At 49.0% G+C, this 23,366-nt stretch overlaps 1 protein-coding gene across 1 annotated transcript in view; it reads left to right on the top strand.

Annotated features, from left to right (window-relative positions):
* The first annotated feature begins 1,273 nt into the window (after window positions 1–1,273).
* Window positions 1,274–23,366, top strand: part of Rgs9 (regulator of G protein signaling 9) — a 61,405-nt gene continuing 39,312 nt past the window's right edge. The window contains exons 1-8 of the mRNA XM_027946266.3: window positions 1,274–1,373; window positions 12,736–12,832; window positions 14,557–14,607; window positions 16,200–16,306; window positions 16,479–16,530; window positions 16,790–16,848; window positions 17,919–17,995; window positions 20,307–20,388. Coding sequence (XP_027802067.1) covers window positions 1,317–1,373; window positions 12,736–12,832; window positions 14,557–14,607; window positions 16,200–16,306; window positions 16,479–16,530; window positions 16,790–16,848; window positions 17,919–17,995; window positions 20,307–20,388 — 582 coding nt within the window. The 5' untranslated portion in view covers window positions 1,274–1,316. The remainder of the gene's footprint in view (window positions 1,374–12,735; window positions 12,833–14,556; window positions 14,608–16,199; window positions 16,307–16,478; window positions 16,531–16,789; window positions 16,849–17,918; window positions 17,996–20,306; window positions 20,389–23,366) is intronic.

Genomic DNA, 23,366 nt, shown 5'->3' with positions numbered 1-23,366 from the left:
TGCCGAATGTGTGCACGTCTTCCTGAGAGAATGTCTATAGTGCTCATCAAATCATTAAGGTAAATATTACCTGAAAGGAAAAAAAAATGGATAACAACCTCTACTTTAAAAGGTCATTGGCTGACTGTGCCTTCCTAAGGCAAAGCTCTATTCTTCCAAGTTAAACATTTTATTGCTACACTTAGTGTCCACTCACCCAGTGTAAATAGGACAAAGGGCTTTATATGACAAAGCTGAAGGGTCTTGGTTACTTAGGGTCTTTAACCTTTTATTTTTCTAGAGATGAAAACACTAAAATAATTATGCATCATTTTAGGTTCGTCAATTGTAACAATCGTACCACTCTAGGTAGGGATGTTGATAAAGAAGGAAACCATGAATGTCCGGGGAGAGAATATATGGGAAATCTTTATACTACACCCTTCTGCTCAATTTTGTGGCAAATCTAAAAATGCTTCAAAAATTAAAAGTTTACTTAAAAATGGACAAACAAACCAGCCCAACACCAAGAATCAAAGAAGTAAAATATAATTTTCCCAAGGCTAGACAACTGGGTCAGTAGGCACTACAGCCTTTCTCTCTCTTCTTCACTTCTATATTTTAGCCATCATTTTACAAATTCCTGTTATTTTGTGTCAATAAGTCATCATTACTGATCTCCCCCCATCCTGCCCCCCCCAAAACAAAAACAAAAACAAATAAACAAACCAAAAAACAAACAAACAAACATTTGTTTAGGGCCAAGCACTGTGTTATACATTTCTCCATTGACAGGTAGGGGAATCTTTCTATTGGATATTATTACCTCATTTAAAAAATTTTACTTTTCTCATGACGATATTGATTCTTGGAGATTTAAAGAAGTTGCCCAAGGTTGCCTAGCTGCTTAGGGGCAAAGAGGGTGCAGGAAAGCCTGTGTTTCCACCACACTTTATTGATGAGGATTTTCTCTCACTTTTGTACGTAACTCGCCCAGGTTAAAAGGCTCCCTCCTGAGGTCTCACCTGAGGCTCCGCGGGGGTACAGGTAGGACCGGACGCCGCCCCCTGGTGGCAGGTGCGCGCCCTCGCAGCGCATGCTAATGAGCCCGCGGCGCCGCTCGCTGATTGGCTGGCGCGGATTCCAGCTGCTTTGCAAGTCGGCGGGTGCGAGGGAGAGTCGAGGGGCCGCGGGCGGCAGCCGGAGCTCTGCGCGCTCCCCGCCCCGCGCATCACGGTCGACGCCCAGGCTGGGCGGGCCAGGCTGGCTTGCTAACTTGGGGCTTTCCCTCTTCTCTCCCATTTGTGTTGTGGTGGTAGATCCATCCAGGGTCCAGGATGACGATCCGACACCAGGGCCAGCAGTACAGGCCGAGGATGGCATTTCTCCAAAAGGTAACCCGGGTGCCCACACCTGGGCCCTGGCAGGTGGGCGGGGTCCGAGTCTGGGGAGAGTCCGAGGATGTGCTGGGCATCCCTTTTGGGCGGTTCGCGCCGCTAGATTGTATGAAATGACTTATTTGCTTTGTGTGTTGCTTTTGAAGACTATAATAATGAGGGTTTCGTGGAAACTGTTTGTAGTGGAGAATCTGAAGCCAGCTATGATGGTCTGCCGGAGGCTGGAAACAACCTGTTACTCGGAGAGGAGGGTGCCAGAGGCAGTTCAGCTGAGGCTGTGAGGTTTGACACAACCTGCCGGTATTGTTGTAAGACATCCGGATGATAAATCAACATGTCTTTTGGCCATGTTTTTCTGATCCTAAACTGCAGTATTATAAAATAAGTATGTTTGTGTGTATACATAGACGATGAAAATGATGTGATCGGTAGGATCAAGGCCACCCTGTTTACAATGTGAAGAGAGCCCTCATTTGTGGATGGGCACTTGAATCTCCCTCTGATAGTGGCTGGCAGCAACATCACAACCTTGTCCCGTCTGTTGTAAATGCTTTCTCAGACCAAGTGACCAGGCACAGGGTGTCCATTCTGGATGGACACGGAGGGCGTGGTGGTGGAGAGCACTTGGAGAGTGATGTGTTTGGGGATGAAGTGGTTCGTTTTGTTCTGGGCTTTTGAGATATCGAGTGTGGGAAGAGATCGACAGAGGATTAGGTCCCAGGTCACCGTCTGCCCTTCCGAAGCACAGCCACTTTTCGCCGTGTGGTGTCCATCCTCTTAGGCTTATCCTGTTGAGTAGAATTAGCTGAATGCTTTTGACAAGCTGGGCCCTGCCCTGAGCCCCAGGAGCTAAGCAAATTGTCGTAGTCAGTGACCAACCGTTTCGATTTGCTAAATGTGTTAAAGCCTGGACAATCCTGGGCACACCAGGACAGTTGCCACGCTCTGTCCACTGAGGGTGGCTGAATGTTGTCCTGCCGGAAAAGAACCAAAAAGCCAGTATCACAGATGCCAGTTTCTCAAAGCCAAAGAAACTGCCCAAGTCTAGTGTATGAGAGCCTAACACCATCTTCTGGGTTTTATCCCAGGACGGCTTTCTTCTCCCAGGCAGGGCAGCTGTGACTTGGGGACTCAGAGAATAATTTTCTGGAGACGTTCAGCTTGCTTTTATTGAATCTTGGGCATTCTTTTCCATCAAGATGGAAGAGAATCTAGTAGATTCTTCTCTCTTTACCTGGTGTCTTGCTTTCAGCCTCCCCTTCTTCACCCCAGCCTCCCCTCCTCCACCCTCGTCTCCTTCCTCCACCCTGGCCTCTGCTCTCACCCCACTTTTCCCTTTCCACTCGATGTACCCTTCCTTCATGGCATACAACCACTGTTTTCCTTTCCCAAACCAACGATGATCTCCTTCACCCAAAACCCTAAGTGGCTTCCCACGCTCAGGATTCCGTCCACCCTTCTCAGTGTGGCCACTCATGACGCTGCTCTCGCCCCCTGCTCCAGCTTCCCCCCCCCCTGCCCTCCACCGCCAGGAGTGGAAGACCAGGAGAGTTTAGGATGCTTCTCAGGGGCTCTTGACTCAGTGACTTCCCCTGCTCTCTGGGAGTCTGTCCCATGCCCCTTCATGTACCAGCCCCCTCTAAGTCCTATCTCCCCTCTGCCAACCTCCCTCTCCTCCTCTTCTCATGCCCCACTCCCAGCCACTCCTCTCTGAAGGCAGGTTCTGTTGACCCTTCAGCAGAGTGACTTCCTTCTTTGTGCCTACAGACCCTGTCCCACCTCCAGTATATTTTTGTTTTCTTTGCCTCATGCCATCAACAACCCTGTCTGCTGCATATATTGAGTCCCTTGATCACATCACGGATTTCCTAAAGCGAGAGCAGGGCAAAAGGCTGCAAGACAGGTGTTGGGAGCCTGTGCCAGGGGATTCTTAGCAATGCACTAGCCTGGGCATCCCAGGACAGTTGTCACACTCTGTCCACCTTCTGGAGGTGACATCTAGCCTTCTGGAGAAGCCTGAAATGTGCCTTGGGTGCAGTGTCATTCTCCACCGGTTCAAAGCCTGTGCGTGTTCCTGGCAGAGGACTCACATTCCTCCTCTCATCTGTTCCCTCAGACAGTGGGGAGGGTCACTGTTCTATGGAGGAAGAAGCTGAGACTTGGAGAAGTTAAGCCACTTGCCAGTCATACAGTCACAAAGTGATGGAACCAGGAAAAAATACAGGACTGGCCACCATCTGTCCCCATAGTGATCCAGTGCTGTGAAATTCCCCATGATGTGGGTCAGAGTGTGGTGTCTGTGGGAAGACCTGGCTCAGTGTGTCTGGGGGACACAGAGTGAGGACTGAAGAACATATAGGAGGGCGTTCCAAGCAGAGAGGGGGAAGGATGTTCCAGGAGAGGGAACAGCATGGGCCGAGGCAGGGAGGCTCAGGAAATCTGGTGGGTTTGAGGATGGTTGTTCAGTAATGGATGGAGTTTGGAGGGAAGGGGAGAGGAGTGTGGAAAGGTAGGTGAGACAGAGGGGACCACAGTGCCCTTGGAAACTTTTGAAGGTGGTTTGCTTTTTGACAGATTGGCAAATTAAGAAGACTCCTGGTGTGAATAAGAGGATGGAAGGGATGTCTTCTTTTTTCCTGAGCTAGGAGAGTTCACTCAAGGTCTCCTGTGCCTCCCCCAACTCCAGCTACCCAGGACATGGCTGTGTCTCACACTGGGGAGAGTGGAGCTGGTCAAGGGCCCTTCCCTCTGCGATTCCTAAGGCTCTTGCTTTGTGTGCTCACCTCATACTCCATGCGGGGGAGACTGCCCCTCAGCCCAGACGCTGCCCACCTGTGATGCCTGGGCTGGTTTAGGATGTGGTGGGAAGAGATGGAGGGCCAGCCTGCCCAGGCGCATTGCTGGGGGTTTAGCTGAGGACACACAGGGGACTGATGACACAGCTGAGTGGACTCTTGTGGCTCCAGCACCGTGGGCTTTAGTTCTGGTCCTGGACCACGTCCCAGCGGGTTCCAGTTACCGGGATTCACTATAGGACTGACTGTTTTGGAGAAAGAAGCCTTGTGAGATGATTTGACTTTCCTGTGTGGCTCCATTTCTCTCCTCCTCCTCCTCCTCCTCCTCCTCCTCCTCTTTTTGCTTGGGAAGGAGGAATACTGAATATTTTGCTGAAGAGGAACACTGACCACCTGGGAAGAAAGTGGTATCACTTGCTTGTATCATTCAGTGTAGATAATGGAGCACTGATGTCCCAGTGTTAGGATACCAAGGAGGTTAGAGTCTCTGGAGACAGACAGATGTGTAAATTAGGAGAAAAACACGTTCCATGCACCATGGCAAACACTGTTGGAGGCTCCATCAAGGGGTAGAGGTCAGCTCCACCTGGGGGGTGGGGTGGGAATCAGGGCAGGTTTCTCGGGGGGACCTGCAACGGAGCTGAGTTATGAAAAACGAGTCTTTTGTTTTTGGCAGGAGAATGGGAAGATGAGTGACATTTTAGGCAGGTACAAAACACAAAACATGTGAAATAGTCTGGTCGTTTTGGAGGCTGCTCAGCGGTCAGGAGTGCTGACCCAGAGAGGGCAGAAGAAGTGTTTGGGTTTGGTGGACAGCAGGGCTGGTAGGTGAGAAGGGCCTAGAACTGAAGTGCTTCTTATGACATGCTGAGGATTTGGTGCTCTATGTGTTTAACAAGAAGCTCTCTGATGTCAACCAGGGATGAATATGATGAGGTGATTCACATTCGAGAAGGATAATTCTGATGAGACAGTGTGAGGCTTTCCAACTCTGGATGTACCTTTAAAAATGTCAATATCAAGTCACAGTCCTTAGAGTTTCAGATTACGTTGGCCTGGCCTGGGGTGGGGCTTAAGCAATTTTTCTTTTTTTTGGTACTGGAGATGAACCCAGGGCGCTTTACAACTGAGTTACACCCCCAGTCCTTTTTATTATTATTATTTTTTTGAGACAGATTCTTGCCCAGTTGCTTAGGGCCTCAATATCAGACTTGCTGAGTCTGATCTTGAACTTACAATCCTCCTGTTTCAGCCTCCCGAGTTGCTGGGATTCCAGGTATGCCCCACTGCACCCGGCAAGCATTGGTCTTTGAAAGAAAGCTTCCCAGGCGGTTTGAAGTGCAACAAAGATGACATTCCTTGAGGACATTTGGCAATGTGTAGATGCACTGGGGGATTATTACAACTGGGGCTTTTATTGGCATCTAGTGGGTAGAGACCAGAGATGCCAACATCCAACAATGCACTGAACAGCCCCTAAGCAAAAAGTGATCCTGCTGAAAATGTTGGTGGGGCTGTGGTTGAGGGCCCCCGGGCCAGGGGACATGCTGGAGGTTGGAGGCAGGTGCCAGTGAAGACCCAGAACCTGACGGTCCAGGAGGGGGTTAACAGACATTCATAAGGCCGGATTTAATGGGCAGAAAAGAGATGTGTGAAATATAAAAGCACAGTCCCTGGAAGTCACCCATCACTGTTGTTGGCTGGGGTCATCACACAGGGGCCACGGCATGGTGCAGGCTGGGGTGGGCTGGCCACTGACTCCTTGTGGCTGGGTTTATTAGAAAGAGCTCACCCTCCTGTTAGAACAACAGCTGTTGTGAGGTCACCTCCCCCATCTCGATATGGGGAAGTCATGATTATTATTGTTCCCCTGGGAACCTTCTCCAGCTTAAAGGAAAATTCCAGCCCCTGAGATATTCTGCAGTGAGTGACAGCTTCTTAATTCGTGGAGCAGCGTGGGCCTGGTGGGTGGGATGTCAAAGCCAGCGTTTCTGATCCCTTCACGATGTCAGGGTCCCAGGCACACCTGCAGTCACGCATCCAAGAGAAGAACTGTGGGGCTGATATCTCCCCCTCCACCCCCCACACCCAATGCAGGGCCTGACGGGGCTCGGTGGTAGTCTGATTGTGCGGCATTTATGTGTTGCCTGGGAACACGATGGGGCTGATTCTTCATCTCGTGAGGAGCTGGGAGCTGATGTGGCTTGGAAGAGGGGCACTGATGTTCAAGGGCGGGGAAGGCTGTGGCTCACTCTCATCTCCAGAGGGATGCCCCGCAGGTCATAGTAGGCTGGTAGGAAAGTTTGCAGCAGTTTGGAGAAGAAAGGCAAGGCTTTCTGAACAACATGGGAAGCAACTGAGTTTGTGTTCTTTGTGAGGGGAAGGGATTTTTCTGATTCAGGATAGAAAAGAGTCTGTATCAGTCAGCTCAGGTTGCCATAACAAAGCACCACAGGCTGGGTGGCTTAAACAACAGAAATTTATTTTCTCACAGTTATGGAGGCTGGAAGTCTGAGAGCAAGTTGTGGTAGGGTTGTTTTATTCTGAGGATTCTCTCCTTGGCCTGTTTTCTCTGAGTCTTCATGTCATCTTTCCTACTAGTGCCTCCCAAACCCATATAGGATTAGGGCCGTCCACATGACCTCATTTCACCTTAAAGACTCTTTGTCCCCGAACAGTCACATTCTGAGGTACTGGGGGTAAGGATTTCACAATATAAACTTGAAGGGGCTGGGGGCGGACACAATTCAGTGTATGACAGCATCTCTCAGTGCCATGAGTTAGAATCCTGCCATTTCCTGCTCAGGTGATTGAAGAGACCACTCACAAGAATTTGCATCAAGAAAAGTCTGAAGAAAATTGATTGGAGGGGGCTGGGGTTGTGGCTCAGTGGTAGAGCACTTGCAGAGCATTTGTGAGGCACAGGGTTTGATCCTCAGCACTGCATTTAAATAAATTAAATAAAGGTCCATTGACAACTAAAAAATATTAAAAAAAAAAAAAAAGAAAATTGATTGGAAACTCAGCATGCTGAACTCCCTCAAAATGTTCCCAAGGTCCATGTGAGGCCCCCTCCCACACAGCTCCTTCTTTCTGTGAAGGGTGACACACCTGCTAGAAAGAAATCTGACTCCTCTCATTGTGTTTTTAAAATAACTCTCATTATTCCTCCTCTGAAAGTTATTTTCGAACCCTTTATAATAATTTTTTTTTTAAATGCAAAGACAAAGAATCAACTCTGACTTTTGAGAATCTCAGGTTTCTAACTTACAAGGTGGGATTCCATATGGGCCCCCTATTTCCACAAAATGCTGTTGTTTCACCTAATAAAAATATTTAAAATGAATACAGCGTTTCTTCTGGCATCTAATATGAGAGAGGGGAGTCTTGAAGTTTGACATTAGAAAATCCAGGACTTCTTGGAATACATAAATCCAAGATGCATTGTTGGCTAAGAACTCTAAGCAAAGTCACTTCCACAGCCCTCAGATTTATATGGGCTTTTAGTCCACTATCTCCCCTGGCCATCCCCAGGGGCAGCAGCCTCCCGGCCTCTCTGCAGCACCCACCTGTCTCTTTGCTTCTCTGTCTCCTGCCACCCCTCATGTCTGAACCATGGCTCCAGACTGTGACAAGCTCTGACCTTGCAGAAGGCTAAGGGCTATAAGTTCCAGTGGATCTGAAATGAACATCCTCCATTCCAGACAATTCCGTGAGCCAGGACAGCCTGCAGATGAAGCCTGCAGTCTGTCTTGCTCAGGGAGTCCCTGATGCTGCTTGGGTCTTGCTAGCCGGCTGAGTCACTCTGTGCCTGGGAGCGGTCTTGATTGTGACCTGATCTCAGCCCATTTCTTAGAGATTTGGGTTCAAAAGCAAATGCTGGTTTTGCATCAAAGACGGAACTAGTAAATCCCACCCCTCAGCCTTGAGTTGGGACCTTGTCCTACACTCCTGGAAAGGCAAGAAGCCTTCCAGGTGCAGGAAGGAGTAGACTGTATAGGGAAGAGGAAAGACACAGGGAGAGTGTTTGCAATTCAGGGCTTCCTGGAATGACCTTTACCTTGCATACAGCTGGGTCAGTCTCTCTTTTTAAATTTTAATTTCAATTTCATTTTATTGTGGTAAGACCACTTAGCAGGAGATCTACCCTTTTAATAAATTTTAAATGTACAGTACAGCATTATTAACTTCAAGTATTATATTGTACAGCAGATTTCTAGAACTTATTTGTCATAACTGAGATTTTTATATCCATTGATTAGCAAGTTCTCATTCCCTTTCCCACTAGCCCCTGGCAAACACCATTCTGGGAATTTGTCTGTTTTTAAGGGACCTCATAAAGTTGGACCAGGAGGCATTTGTCTTCTAGTCTGGCTCATTTCATGAACTGTAATGACCCACAGTTCATGCATATTGTGTATGGCAGAATTTTCTTCTTATGTGTCTCTGTCTAAGTTATCTTTGTCCATTTATCTGCGGGCACTTAGGTGGTTTCCACACCTCAGCTTTTGCAGTGAACACGGAGGGCAGACCCTTCTTCTAGTCCTGATTTCAGTTCTTTGGGATCTATGCCCAGAGGCAGGACTGTTGAATCTCTTTCTGTTATTTTGGAGGTGTATCCAAACTACTTCCCACAGTGGTCACATCAGTTTCCCTCCCACCCACGGTGTGCAAGGATTCCCAATCCACCCTTTCACCTGAAGCTCAGGCCTCTCGACGCCACGCGCCCTTGGAGGGCACCACACCATCCTCCTCTCCTGGCTGTTACGCCCATCAGTGCCTTCTTATTTCTTGGTGTATAATTTAGTCTGTGGTTGGAATCTCATAAATACTTACTTCATGCATAGCTTGGTCCTAAATGCTTTAAATGCTTAATTTCATTTAATCTTAACAACATCCCTATGATAATGTAGATGCTGTCGTAATCTCCATTTTACACAAATGAGTCTTAGTGGAATTTACCTAAGGCCTCTAGCATCTTAACTGGGGCAGGGATTTGAACTGAGCTCTCTCTGCATCCAGACTCTTTGCTTTTATATTTGTTGATTCTTTATTCTCAAGACAGGGTCTCCTTATGTTGTTCAGGCTGGTCTCAAACTCCTGGGCTTAAGCGATCTTCCATCTCAACCTCCTGAATGCTGAGTCTGTAGATGTGAGCCATGGTGCCTGCCCTCTTGATTTTCACATACTTGTCTCTGCAACTCCCCAAGGGCTGGGAGTATGCCTTTTACCTTGCTGTATCCCCTACAGTGCCGGGGCACTGCCTGGGTGCTCAAGAAGTACCTGTTTTTGTTTGAGAAACAAAACTGGGTTATTATTCCTGGGCATCTGACCATGGCAGTGCATACAAAGTTTCAAAAATACATTAATCGTATGAATGCTGCTGATGTTTTGTTTTGAGATGGGATCCTGCTAAGTTGCCCAGGCTGGCCTCAAAGTGGTAATCCCCCTGCCTCAGCCTCGTGGGTAGCTGGGATTACAGTGCTCAGTCTGCTACTATTAATGATGATAACAACTAACATGTGTGTCTCCTTATAAAGCATACATCTTTATGCTTACAGAGGTAAGCGGCAAAATCAGAAATCTCGAATGCTTCGGAATCTGAAACATTTTGAGCATGAACATGATGGATACCACAAGTGGAAAAGTCCATGTCGAAACTTGTTTTGTGCACAAAGTTATTAAAATACTATATAAAATCACCTTCTGGTATTTGCACAGGGTGTATATGTGCACCATATATACAACTATATACATGAGGGGTAAATGAAACCTAAATGAATTTCATGTGTGTATTTACTTGGGTCCCACCCTAAGACATTGCAGTATGTCTGAAACCGCACCCCCCCCCCCAGAAAAAAAAAAAGAAATCTGAAATCCCAAACACTTCTGGTCCCAGCATTTGGATAAGAGATATTCAACCTATCTTTATACATATGTGATATACATATTTCTTCTTATAAAATGTTCTTGTGCAGTTACTTAATTAGATTCCATGAGATTACAAAAGCACATCTGTTAGTGGGATATGTACTATCTTGGTCCCTATTTTTATGATGGAGGAAGGAGATTCAGAGAGGTCACTGTGTTGCCCCAAATCCTTCAGTTGGGAGAGAAAGAAACTCCACAGGGGATGTGGGACCCTGGGGTTCACCTTTGAATGATAAAAGGCCCTTCCTGAAGTTCATTGTCATGGGCTGTAGGGTGTTGGGGTGCTATTTCGTTAAATGAAAGGAGAAAAATGAGGACATGACCAAGTCAGTTAAATTGAGGGGAAGCAGGTCAGTTGGGGCGCTCTTTTTCTCTGGGCACTGGCTAGGGTGTGGACAGGCTGGTCTGAGGTGCAGCCCTCCCTGAGGATCTGTCCAGCTGTGCTCTAGAGAGCTCTGGGCCAGGGGCAGGGGGAGGTTTCTCATTCCCGCTTGCTGGTGCCTATTCTGAGCCCCTGCTCCTGCTGGGACACCCACCCTCCATTCCAATTTCTGCTGCCCACGTCCTGCTCACCTTTGTAAGGTCCACTTCGGGAGCTCTGTCCTCCTGACCCACTGCACAGGTGCTGCTGATATCGTGAACCTGCCTTCGTCACTGTGCCTCCTGAGCTGCCCTGTTGTCCTGTGCAGTAGCCCCCTTATCCATGGTTTCACTTTATTGATTGCTTCCCTGGTACTAGGGATCGAACTCCAGTGGTTTCACTTCATTCCATGTGATATGCACAATCAACCTTGGCCTGAGAGCACTAAATGGAAAATTCCTATTTGGAGAGAAGAGAGGGGGAGGGCATTCACATAGCTGTTAGTATATTGTTAGAGTTGTCCTATTTTATCATTAGTCATTATTAATCTCTGATGGGCCTAATTCACATACTAAGCTTAGCCACAGCTGGGTATGTATGGGGAAAACCACAGTAAACATGGGGGTACATGATGCTGAGGACAATCAGAGCTGTCCTGTGGCCGTCTTCCTGAAGTTCAGTCTTCCTTGGAAGAATTTGTCGATTTTCTTTGGCCTCCACACTCTCTTGGATGTTTATGACTCTGTAATTCATAGCTCTGACCCTTGTCCTTCTCAGCTTGGGGCAGCCATTTCCAGTCCCTTGCCGGACACTGTGGGTGTCTCAGGGCCTCTTCACAGCTCACATACCAAAGCAGCAGCCTGTGCTTCCAGAAGGTGCTCCTCCCCCGCCCCCACCTTTCATTTTTTGCCTTGCTGGGGTAGAACCCAGGGCCTGGTCACTGCTAGGTGGGTGATCTACCTCTGAGCCACACCTTCAGTCCTTCTTTTGCATTTTCCATTTTGCTCACTGGTAACTCTGGTCCTATAGGTCATGACCTTGGCATTGTTCTCTGCCCTTTCACTGAACTACCAGATCCCTTGCAAGTGCAGATGACGGTCACTTCCGAGGGCTCTGAGAGTCTTGCCTCCTTCCATCTTCTCGCTGCTGTTTTCATGTGTTTATTAATTCATGCATCGACTGTTTATGGAGTACTCTGTGTGTGCCAGGCACTCTCCCAGGCACTTGGAACACAGTAGCAAGCAACCACAGTCTAATGACAGGTGCTTACAGAGCTTACTTTCCAAGTGCAAGGGGACCACACGATAAACCATTTAATAAATAGGCAAGTCACTTTGCAAGTTAGATGGTGAGTTCTATAGAAGTAAGCAGGGGATCAAGAGAGCCAACCATGGAGTTCAGGGTTGCAGCTCTGAGTTGGATTGTCAGCATGGGTCTCCTGGGAACCCCAGAGGAGAAGGAAGTGAGATCCTGAGATAAGTAGATCTTTTTGGAAGACTGGTCCAGGCAGAGGGAATAGCTAGAGCAAAGGCCCTGTGGCAGCCTGGGAGCATGTTTGATATTGTTGGGAGCAGCAGGGGGACCAATATGGAAGGAGCTTGTGGGGAGTGGTAGGACAAGAATCAGAGAAGAAAGGAGATCCCAACCACACAGACCAGCAGGGCGGCCCTGTCATTCACTCCAGGAGAAATGGCTGTGGCAGAGAATGGCCAAGCAGAGAGGGTCCAGGAATTATCCTAATTGAACTGGAAGGCTCATCCGGCTGCCTTGCTGAGAAGAAACCAAGTGGTAGGAGGCGGGGTAGAAGTCCAGCAGTCTATGCCTGGACCATGCGGTGACTTTGAACAGGTCACCCCACTGACTTCCCATCTCTGGGTTCTTCTCTCTGTCATGGTCACACCTCCAAAAGGCTCTCTGGCATTGGCTGCTTGATAAAACCCACACCTGGGGGTGGCATGCGAGGCCACTATGACCTGCCCTCTCTCTGTTCTCTGTCCCTCTTGCTCCGTGGGACAGTGTCATCCTCCATGCTCACAGTGACACTCTCTCACCTGCTCTTAAAAGCCTCCCTGAATCTCCATGTCAGGAGGAATCTCTCCGGGCCTCCCAGCCGGGGAAGTATCTGCGTCTGTGGGTGGTGGCATCAAAGCTGCCCAATGCCCTCAAGGTTCCTGTGCCAGATGGGACGCCCCAGAGTCCTCCTTTGTATCTTTGGATCCTACTCAATGCCATGAAAAGCCTCTGAAATGACTTCTCTTGCTCTGTCTTGCAGATTGAAGCGCTTGTGAAGGACATGCAGAACCCAGAGACGGGGGTCAAGATGCAGAACCAGAGGGTCCTGGTCACCAGTGTCCCTCATGCCATGACAGGTGATGTAACTCGTGGCCTAATCTTGGCCTGGAACAGATCCCCACAAAGGGGTTGGCAAACTTGGTCACACAGGCCCAATGGGGCCCACAGTTGTATTTGTAAATAAAGTTTTATTGAGACGCATCCATGTCCATGCACCTAGGCATTGTCTACAGCCACTTTCACACCATACTGGGGGAGTTGGAATATCCACCATGCAGAGGCTGTGTCAGGAGCCACAGAGCTGAAATATTTACTCGCTCACCCTTTACAGAATAGGTTTTATGAATTCTATAGTACAGTTTTCCTCTCAGATGGGTTAGAAAAGAAAGAGAAAAGGACTCAGGGGGTCACTTGAAGCCATTTCTCCCAGAAGGTCATCACAGAAGGCCTCATGTCAGGTTTGTGTTTGCTTGCTGTTTGTTTTATTTTAATGAAATCAGCAGGAAAACAAAGTGCTGTTTGGCAGAAAAAAAAAAAAAACAATGGCTTTTGTCTTGCTCCACCCTTCCCTACCTTCTAATTCACACCTGGGCCTTCTGAGGTCCCCACAGGGATGGAGCTGCTGTCTCCTCCTTGTGTGTGAGTCCAAGGGCCTGCAGAGCATCCCTAGGGGATATTGGCAGGAGGGAGGGTAGTGTTATCTGGAGATGAGCCCAGGGAACATGTGAGTGGACCCCAGGGGCCTCCCCGGAGCGCTCCAGTAATGTCTCTTCCCTGCCTCGGAAGAGAGAAGTGTCATTTATGACTGTCCAGCCACGAGGAGGCAAGCAGAGGGGTCTTGAGTTCTGGCTCTCTTCTTTGATGTGTTTTATGCCAGTTCCCCTGCAGGCAGGGACCCTACGTGGCCCTTGGAAAGCGAGGAAGTTGGTCGGAAAAAGTGGCCATTGGCATTTGAAGAGGACTTCTGAGTGAGCTCCCAGAGCACCTTGCCTTCCGAGATGCCGCTGCCCTCCTACAGGGAGCGCTTCTGTGGGGTCCCGTTGGTGGAACTTGGCTGCTTGCCTCGGCCTTAGATAAATCTGAGCCCTTGGTGTGCACGTCCTCTCTGGACTCTCCCCTGCCGGCCTCTCCTGCCTCACCCCATGCCCATCTTCACTCTGTGATTTTCCCGACCAGCCTCTAAGACTTGCAGGGCCTCCTGCAAGAGCACAAGTGAAGCCCCACTCCACGGTCCAAAGATAGAAATCAACCTGAAACCCGTTACTCAAATAGGTACCCTCCTCCCACCCTGATAAAACACCTTCACGATAACCTGAAGGCCAGGTTGGAATTTAGCTTTCTGCCTTTTGGGCCTTCTGCCTGGGAGACGGGGTGTGGGGGAGCCAGCAGGGCCTTCAGCCCCCTCTTTTCTTCCCATCTTTGGTTCTGTTTTACTTCCATGTGTCTCAGCTCTATCTAGAGCCCCTCCAACAGCTGGCCTTGGGTCTGTTTTCCCAGTGTTTAGTCTTAGTTTCTTTGCTGTCTGGCTGATGAACGGAGGTCCAAGCACAAGTTTTTGTAAGGTAAAAGATAAGCACAACAACAGAGCTTGATAGTGAGTGTGTGAAGGTCGGGTTACGCTCCAGGTCTGCTGACTTGCAGGCTTCAGAGTTGCACTGGACATACAAGTGGGAGGTGGTGGTGGGGATGATCACAGCCGAGCCGGGAGGGACTGGCCAGGTGACCTCACAGAAGAGGTCATGGCTGTCCAAGGATAGGTCAGGATGCTGTGACAATGACCAGATACTTCCCTGATTTGCAGGAGGCGATGTTCTACAATGGATCATCCAGCGTCTCTGGATCTCCAACCTGGGTGAGGGTCCGTCCTGCATGGGCAGTTATGGCAGACTTGCGGTGCCCACTGCACCACACAAGAAATGAAATGGAGGCTTTGCCTATCTCTAAGAAACCTGCTGGACTTGGTAGTACATGTCTGCAATCCCAGCGGCCCCTGGAGGCTGAGGCAGGAGGATTGCGAGTTCAGAGGCAGCCTCAGCAACTCAGTGAGGCCCTAAGCAACTTAGAGAGATCCTGTCTCAATCAATCAATCAATCAATCAATCAATAAAAGGGCTGGGGGGTATGGCTCAGTGGTTAAACACCTGTAGGTTCAATCCCTTGTAAAATTGGAGAGACATCACTTCCATGCATAAAATAATCAGAAGCAAAAGCATGATAATTTAGGGACAAAATAGTTATTATTACATACAAAATATCGAGAGTGTGTAAATAGTGGGAAGCTGGAAAGACCTAGAAAGGCTTCCCAGAATAGGTGCTGCATGCCCCTGCTCTGGAAAGAAATGATGCTCCTGAATGGGGGAAGGAGAGTTAAGAAGGTCTTTCCGGAAGGAGAGACTAGCAGGAGCAGTGATGTCAGAATGGAATGAACAGGAAATGGAGGGGTCATGTGGGGGATTGGGAGGAGTGACATCAGCTTACTCTGGAGGGTGGTGACAGGGTGGGAGTCCACTTAGCAGGTTGACAGATTCTGCCTTATCTGGAGATAAGTGAGAGGAAGCCACGGGCAGCTTTTGAACCTGGCACCCTGATCAGGGTACTCAAGCTGGGATGTTGGAGCAGAAAGAATCTGGGGACCAGACTTCACCCTAGAAAAAAGGCTGTTGATAAAAGAAGGCATGAAAACCGAGGGTCTGGTGTGTGTGGGAGGGAGTGGGACTTGCAGGGTGGGGTCTGGGGAACAAGTCATCCCAAACCTTCAATGATGATACGGCTGCAGGTTGGGGCCCTGGGCAGGGTGGGCCTGCAGGCAGAGGGATGCATCCCTCTCTTGAGCACGAAAAGCTACCTGCTTCCACTGGTGTTTCTGAAAAAGAACAGGAAAGTTTTCCCTTAATTGATGCAAATCCAGAAACAAGCCCTTGCTTCCAAAACAACTGAGGTGGGGTGGGAATTAAAGTGAGGCGGGTAGGAGTGGAAAGATCTGGACCCGGGGTGCAGGTGAGTTGCACTTGACAGTAAACATGGCCTCCTTCCTGTTTCCTCTTTGATTGAGGAAGTGTCCGTTGGTTAAGCAGAGACATTTGCAACCATTCATGTGATCTTTTCTAGATCCAAAGAACCTAGATCCAAAGAATCAGGGCTTCCCCAGCCATCACCCCCAAGTCACCTGCAGCAGGCCACCTGCGGTACCAGTTGACATCTAGGTTCACTACTTCCCATCCAGACTTACTGAGTTGTCCTGGGAACAGGACCTGGGGGTCCTCTTGGCATGCTCCCCGGCTGGTGCTTGTCCATAGTCAAGTTCAGGAACCTCCACCCCACTCCTTAGGTGCTGCTGTGTGAGGACAGGGCACTCTCGTGGAATTTGGTGGGTGAGGGAGTGGGGCAACGAGCTTCTTCCTTCAGCCCCTGCTCCTGACATCATGTCTGAACTGCTTCTCCCCAGAGGCGCAGAACTTGGGTAACTTCATTGTCAAGTATGGCTACATTTACCCCCTTCAAGACCCCAAGAATCTCATTCTCAAGCCTGATAGCAGTCTCTACAGATTTCAGGTGAGACTTGGCCTTGACCTTGAGTGTTCATGGGGCTGAACTTATTTGAAAGATAATGGTTGGCCTCATGTCCTCACAGTCAGGAGTGCAGAAGTGGTGGAGAGGGATAAGGTGATTTTGTCTGAACCCAGTGGGTGAAGCATGATTTCTCTGCCTTTTTTTTTTTTTGTAGACGCCATATTTTTGGCCCACACAGCAGTGGCCCGCTGAAGATACAGATTATGGTAAATACTTCATCCCCACCTCTGCCTTGGGGTGTGCTTGACACGTTGCTTATTTCTTTTCAGCATTCTGTGACATTTGTCTTGTTGTCGTCACGATCTTTAAGTCATCTGTATTGGGACCCCCAGGGGCAGGGATCCGGTGGGCTGAGCACTCTCCAGCACTCTGACCTCAGCACAGCAGCCTCCTGAAGAGAGAGAGGCGGCCAAGGGAGTTCTGAAATATGATGATGATGGAAAATGTCATTGTTTTCTTTTCTAGCCATCTATCTAGCCAAGAGAAATATCAAGAAGAAAGGAATTTTAGAAGAATATGAAAAGGTACAGAAATGTTTTCAAGTAGAGTTCATTATGATTGAGTGGAATATCATTGTAAGATTTTTTCCCCCTCTTCCCCACATTACTACATTCATCTGTACCCTCATGAGCCATCCATCCACCCATCTATCTATCTACCCACCCACCCACCCATCCATCCATCCACCCATCTATCTATATCCACCTACCCACCCATCTATCCATCCATCTATTCCCCCACCCCACCCATCCATTTATCCACCCACCTATGCATCCATTCATCCACCTTCCCATCCAGCCATCTACACTCCCCACCCATCCACCCATCCTTCTACTCACCCATCCATTCAATCACCCATCCACCTACCTGTTCACTTCCCAGCCTCCCACCCATCCATCCAATTCATCCATCTATCTGTTTGTATAGAAGCAGCTCACTGAAGTAAAGTTTTCCCATATCAAGCTTCAATTTCTTCTCTATAATTTAGGGCCTTGCCTCAATGTCCATTAGGCATGCAGAGACTACCCCCTTCATTTTGCTTTGTCCTGAGACAATATGACTTAATTAATTATATATAACAATGGACAGCCCTTGATTAGGGAATCTGAACCTGAGTTTATGACGTGAAAACAGTAGTATAAGCTTCTCAGGACAGGCGAGTCAGATTTCCCCCAGGACACACCCTAGTCCTGAAAAGGCTAACAATCTTGCTGTGTTATAATTCTTTAGAAATATATATATTAAGGGCCAACATCATATCAATGATAAGGCTTATCTTTGTGGATATTTTTTTGATACTCCATTGTTAAATATTGAGTTTCCATATTCGTCTCCATCCCAGTTTTCTCTTTCTAATCAGATTTGGGTCACATTTATTTTAAACAAAACCCAACACAACTGAGAAAAGCAAGGTCATAGTGGAAGCTTTTGAGAATCCCACACAACCCATGAAAGGAGCCTCATTGACGAGCACGGGCTGAGAGGGCCGGGTCGGGCCAGCAGTTGCAGGGAGCCCGGGTCGTGTCCTCGTGGGTGGAGGGCTCTTTGCCCTGCTTCACGGGCTCACTGTTCTCATTTTGTTTCTTTTCTCTAGGAAAATTACAATTTCTTGAACAAAAAAATCAACTACAAGTGGGACTTTGTCATTATGCAGGCCAAAGAACAGTACAGGTGAGTGAAAGAAGGTCACCTCGGTCCTCTGGTTGTCTCTCCGCCCTCCTCTCTTCTTTGTTTCCTTTCATTAAAATAAACCTTCATTGGGCATTTAAGTGCCAAACACTGGGCTGAGCGTCGGGGAAAAAAGGTAATGGCCTGGTGGGTTGAGAGAACCGGCCATGACATGAAGCTACTGTGACATGAAGGCCACAAGGCAGGAGTTTGTAGAACCAGCTGTAGGAGTGATTGAACCCAGTAGCTCTGCTCACTGAGCTACACCCCCAGCCCTGTTCTCATTCTTGAAACCCAGATGGGATCATGTCATCTGACCTGTCCTCTGAGCTGTTAGAGGGAATGGTGACTTCGAATCTCTCTTCCTCAAAGAGGCCTTTCTGATTAGCTGTTACTCAGCTTATGCAACATTTGTTTTATTGCCTCTCATGATTTCCATAGGTCAGAGATTCAGGAAGGACATTACTGGTTTGTTCAGAGCTGGGGTCTAGCTGGCATTCCTTGCTCTTGTTTGATAGCCTCTGGCCTCTCTGTGTGGTCATTTGAGCTTCTCACAGCAAGGCAGCATGGGGGCAGTGGATTGCTTACAGGTGGTGGAAGCTTCCAGAACCTGTAGTCCAGTGAGGAGGGTGGCGGCTGTCCCATCTTTGGTGGTCCAGCCTCAGAAATTACCCAGCACCATGCCTGACCTACTATATTGGTTAGAACCATCACAAAGCCCACCTGGTTTCGAGGGGAGGGAAAATAGACCCTTTTGTCATTGGAAGGAGTATCAAAAAAAATTAAAGACATGTTTAGAAAAAATCACCACAGAGACCACCCTGATCCTACATTGTGTTACCTGAATGTTTGTTTCCTTGTAGCATATTATGCAACTTGCAATCTTATGTTTATTTCTTTACCATGTGTGTAGTGTTTAGATCAGAAGCTACACAAAAGCTGAGACTTTTGTCTGGCTCACCAGCATTCTCCCAGAGCTTGAAACATAGAGGAAGATCAACAAATCCATGAATGAATGAATGAATGAATGAATGAATGAATAAGCAAATGCTTTTGCTAAAGAAAAATCACAATTTGACCGACTAAAAGAATTCTGAGTTTACTGCCTCTCTTGGATTCCATCTATCTCCTCCCTCTTCCATGAATATCAATCACAGAGAAGCAGATGAGCAAAGCCAGACAGGACCGCGAGTGTGAATTAGAGACGGACTGTTTCTAGGGCCGTCCAGCATCACGGAAACCCCGCCGTGCCGCAGGCTGTGTGTGGCCATCCTCCCGAGGACCCCAGCTAGTTAACCTGGTAGAAAATCCAGTTAGACTGTCAAGGGGAAGTGGGGAGAGACACTGTTTATATTTAATTTCCAGAAGAGGTTGGCAAAACAGCCCGCTGGAGTGGCGCTGCTCACCCATCTGGTCTCTGGATGTTATTGTGTTGTTCACAGAACATTAACGGGGAAATAAATCTGCAGACTCCATGGTGGAGCGGGCCTGTGCGTCATCTCATGTCGCCTGGGAAAACAAGCAGTAATGAATGTGAGCACAGCTCACCGCGGAAATGGGACCGGGTAGGGCCGGTGGCGTGATAATTGGAGCTCCTTTGCTCCAGACAGAGGAAAGCCCAGAGTCGCTACCTCTCCATAATGGGAAAGGAGGTCCCTGAGAGAGGAGAGGGAAATGACCATCCTTTCCCAGGCCCAAGCTGAGTTCAGAAAAGGCCTGAACTCTTTGGAGTGATCAGAAGAACTCATCAGCAGGGAGGAAAGAGGAGTCCTCGAGGCTGCATCTCCCCATCGCAGGAGGCTGACAGCTTGTCCAGATGTTAACTATGTTCTTTACCAAAGCAGGGACCCAGTAATGAAGCCAGGGGGTCCAATGGTGGCCCAGATGGGCATCCCCGCCTGCTCCAGTGTGAAGCCTGTTTGATTCTAGAGCTGGTTATGGCCACACGGTCGACCTCAGCCCAGCCCAGTGCTGTCAGGGAGAGCTGGACCTGGGCCTGACTCTGGGTTCAAGTCCCATTTCTGTTACGTGCTGACAGTGTGGTCCTGGCTGGCCGTTCAACTGCTCTTTGCTTCAGTTCCTTGAATTACGAAGCCAGCAAAGATCACTGAGAGCGTTAACCAGGATCAAACCAGTTAATATGCGTAAAAGAGGTTTGAGTGCCTGAGTGTGAAATTAGCGTTTGTTATTATCGTGGTGCATGCGAATTATTTGCACAGATTGGGTGAGCAGACCAGGACGCCAAGAACACAGACCATCATGGACTAAAAGATGCAAAGGGTTATGGCCCTAATCATGGCTTTTGGTTTCCCAGGGCTGGAAAGGAAAGGAACAAGGCCGACAGGTACGCGCTGGACTGCCAGGAGAAGGCCTACTGGCTGGTGCACCGATGCCCTGTGAGTACCGGTTCCCCCACCTCTTGCCAGGTGTCCCACTCTCTCTCTGCACTCACAGTGCTCATTGCCAGCTCCTCCCACTCTGGAGTTAGAACTGGGTCATCAGGAGGAGCTGCTTAGAGTTGGGTGAGCCTCCAAGCACCACCAGGCTTGGAGAAGACATGCTCTATGTCTGGAGGGTATGAATGTCAGGTAGCAAGGGACGTGGATGAATTTGTCTTTTGTGAGGGCTGGGACATTTTCTTTTTTTGTTTAGGATACCACACCTTGGAAAGGAATATAAGAAGAAAGATGTAGAACACAGGTTTCAAAGCAGAAATATAAAATTCTCTGAGAATGGAAACTCTGCATAGCCAAAGCTGTTCTGTGTGTCTCAGCTCCCTCTCCTTCTGCCTTAGATCCAGGCCCCAGCAACTGAGATGGGAGAAGAGAGGGAATTAGTGTGTGATGAGCTTCTCATGGCTTGAAGCACTTTGCTTTCCTGGCTTGGGAGCGCTTTTGCTTTTCCTGGCTTGGCGGGACAAGCTGTCCATAACCCATGTGACTTGTCCCAGCCCATCTCTGGGAAATGGTCACCTCACCCCCCAGCAGAGAGAAGCAGCCTCTGGCTGCCACCTGCTGGGGTTAATTCCAGTGCCTCGGTGTCCTCCTGGGTCAAGCTCAGGTGCTTCTTCTGGGAGGTGGGAGGTGGGCGATGTGGAAGAGATTCTGGAAACTCAAGAGTTGCAAACAGATGTTCTCCCTCCTCCTCTTTCAGTTTCCTTGCCTGCTGCTAGGTATCAGAAGTTTTTAGAAGCAGAAAGTGAGCTGGGTCAGGTGGGCTGATCAATGGAGCACAGGGTTCTGGAGACCAGGACACCAAGGACATGCTCCTCACTGGTAGCTTAGGAGTGAGATTGTTGCAATGGAAGATGTGCCACTAGCTTGGCAAGGTGCCCCCATGTCCAGTGGCACCATGATGGAGGGAGCCCTCCTCTGCGCCAGGTGGAGCATGATTTCCACTGCATATTCAGAGACTTTGTGATGTAAGATTGCCAGTGTGACTGCATTCCTTAAAAAGGGACAGCCTGGCTGTGCATGTGATCTGCCCAGGGTCTCTCTCCTCCCCTCTGTCTCTGTATCCAGAAAGTCTGTAGGAAAGAAAGTGAATAACACATCGCCTTCATCAGACAAATGGCTGAGCTGAGCGGTTGCTTGCAGCACAATACAGAAGAACATAAATAGGACAGCATGTTAGATGACTCTCCCCACCACGCCCCCATTTCTACCACCATGACCATAGCCGACCTCCAACTCCATCCCCTCCCCCCGCCTTCCCCATTTCCACCACCTTGCTGACTGTCCCCACTTACCTCCCTCAACTCCCCCTCTTTCTCCACCTCACCACCACCATCAGCACAGTTGTCATCGTCATTGATGTCATTATCACAACTGATCTGAGAAAACTCACAGTGTGCTGGGTGCTGTGCTGAGTGTTCTGCATTGGGTCTTCTTTAATCTTTGCAGTAATAATTTCCCTATCTTACTGATAAACAGGCTGAGGCTCAGGGGTGTTGCTAATGTGCCTAGAGCTGCACAGCTTACAAGTGCCAGAGGCTCGGAACCCACACTGCTGACAGGGGATCCTCCCTCTTGCTCTTGGATGCCCCTTTGCCTCTCATGACAATGTCACATGCCATGTTCGTGCGTTTTGGTGTTTCGTAACTTCCTTGGTCATGGGAATACTGCCGGAATACATGGGAATACTGCTGCTCCAAGAAGCATGGTGCCTGGGGTCACATAGGCCTGCTTTCTCTTTAATAGACCCAACTTCAGAGTGCGACTCTGATGTACTTGGAGCAGTCCTAAAACACCTAAGATGCAAACTGCTCTTCATACTCTTCATATCTGATCTCCTCCCTCAGTGCTGCTCCCCTCAGTTGAATCTGGACCAGTAGTCAAGGATGTGGCAGGACTGCATCCGGGGCTTCCCTCCTTGACTCTTTTAAAACAGGCTCCACCTCTCATTGGCCTACAGGGAGTGGACAGTTTTCAGTCTGAGGAGCATCTCAGCCCGGAGTGGAGCAATCCTTCTGAGGAGCCAGGGAGCCTAGAGTCTGTCAAGCCTGTCTCCAGGAGACCCAAACAAGCATCAGTTCAGTGGGACAACAGCCAGTCACAGCAGACTAAGCATTTGGCTCTCTGGAGGGTGAACAGGTTTTCTGTGGACCAACCGTAGCCACCTGTTGTAGAGTGTGACGCGGCTGCAGTCAATGAACTTGTTCATTTGTTCATGAATCTGGGAAGCCCTCATTGGGCCCTGACTCTGTGTGCCAGGAAAGGATTGAGGTGCTGGGCACCCAAGAGCTACATCATCAAGCACCTGCTGTGTACATGCACGCAGCTGTTGGCACAGGTTGTCTCAATCACAACTGGCCGCGGTGCTGTCCAGTGGGAGGTGTCGTTACTCCATTGCTCAGATGAAGAAGTCAAGGCTGAGTTCAGTCTGCTCAGTGCTGGGTGTGTCTCCACCTCTGTGGGATGGCAAAACCCACAGGCTGCTCCCATGCAAGGAGAACCCCACGTGCCCTTCTCTCTCAGCTCAACGAGCTCAAACTCCAAGTTGCCATCACACGGGTGGGTAGCCCCCTTCCAGAGATGAGACCCCAGTGCCCAGCAGGCACAGCCAGTGGTGACTGATTTAAGGAAAGGGGAAGGAAGGTCTGTCGGATGCTCCGTCGGAAACAGCATCCTTGGCAAGAGGCCAGTGGCAGACCTGGGAGACGGTAGTTGAGGAGTCTGATCCTAATTCCCATTCGGAGCCCAAATGCCACCCGTGAGTCAGCATCCTGTTGCAAAGAAAAAACCCCGTTTCTCTTTTGTCTTTGACTTGGATGGAGCAGAGGACGAAGATGGGCATGATGCAGAGAGGAGTGTAAATGGTTCCCGCAGCCAGTCACTCTGAGCCTTCCCTGCATCTTTGTGGTGCCACCTGGGTC

Source organism: Marmota flaviventris, chromosome 17 (assembly GCF_047511675.1).
Source record: "Marmota flaviventris isolate mMarFla1 chromosome 17, mMarFla1.hap1, whole genome shotgun sequence".
Lineage (NCBI taxonomy): Eukaryota > Metazoa > Chordata > Mammalia > Rodentia > Sciuridae > Marmota > Marmota flaviventris.
The sequence above is the reverse complement of the archived record's forward strand: the minus strand, read 5'-3'. Positions and strand labels throughout refer to the sequence as shown.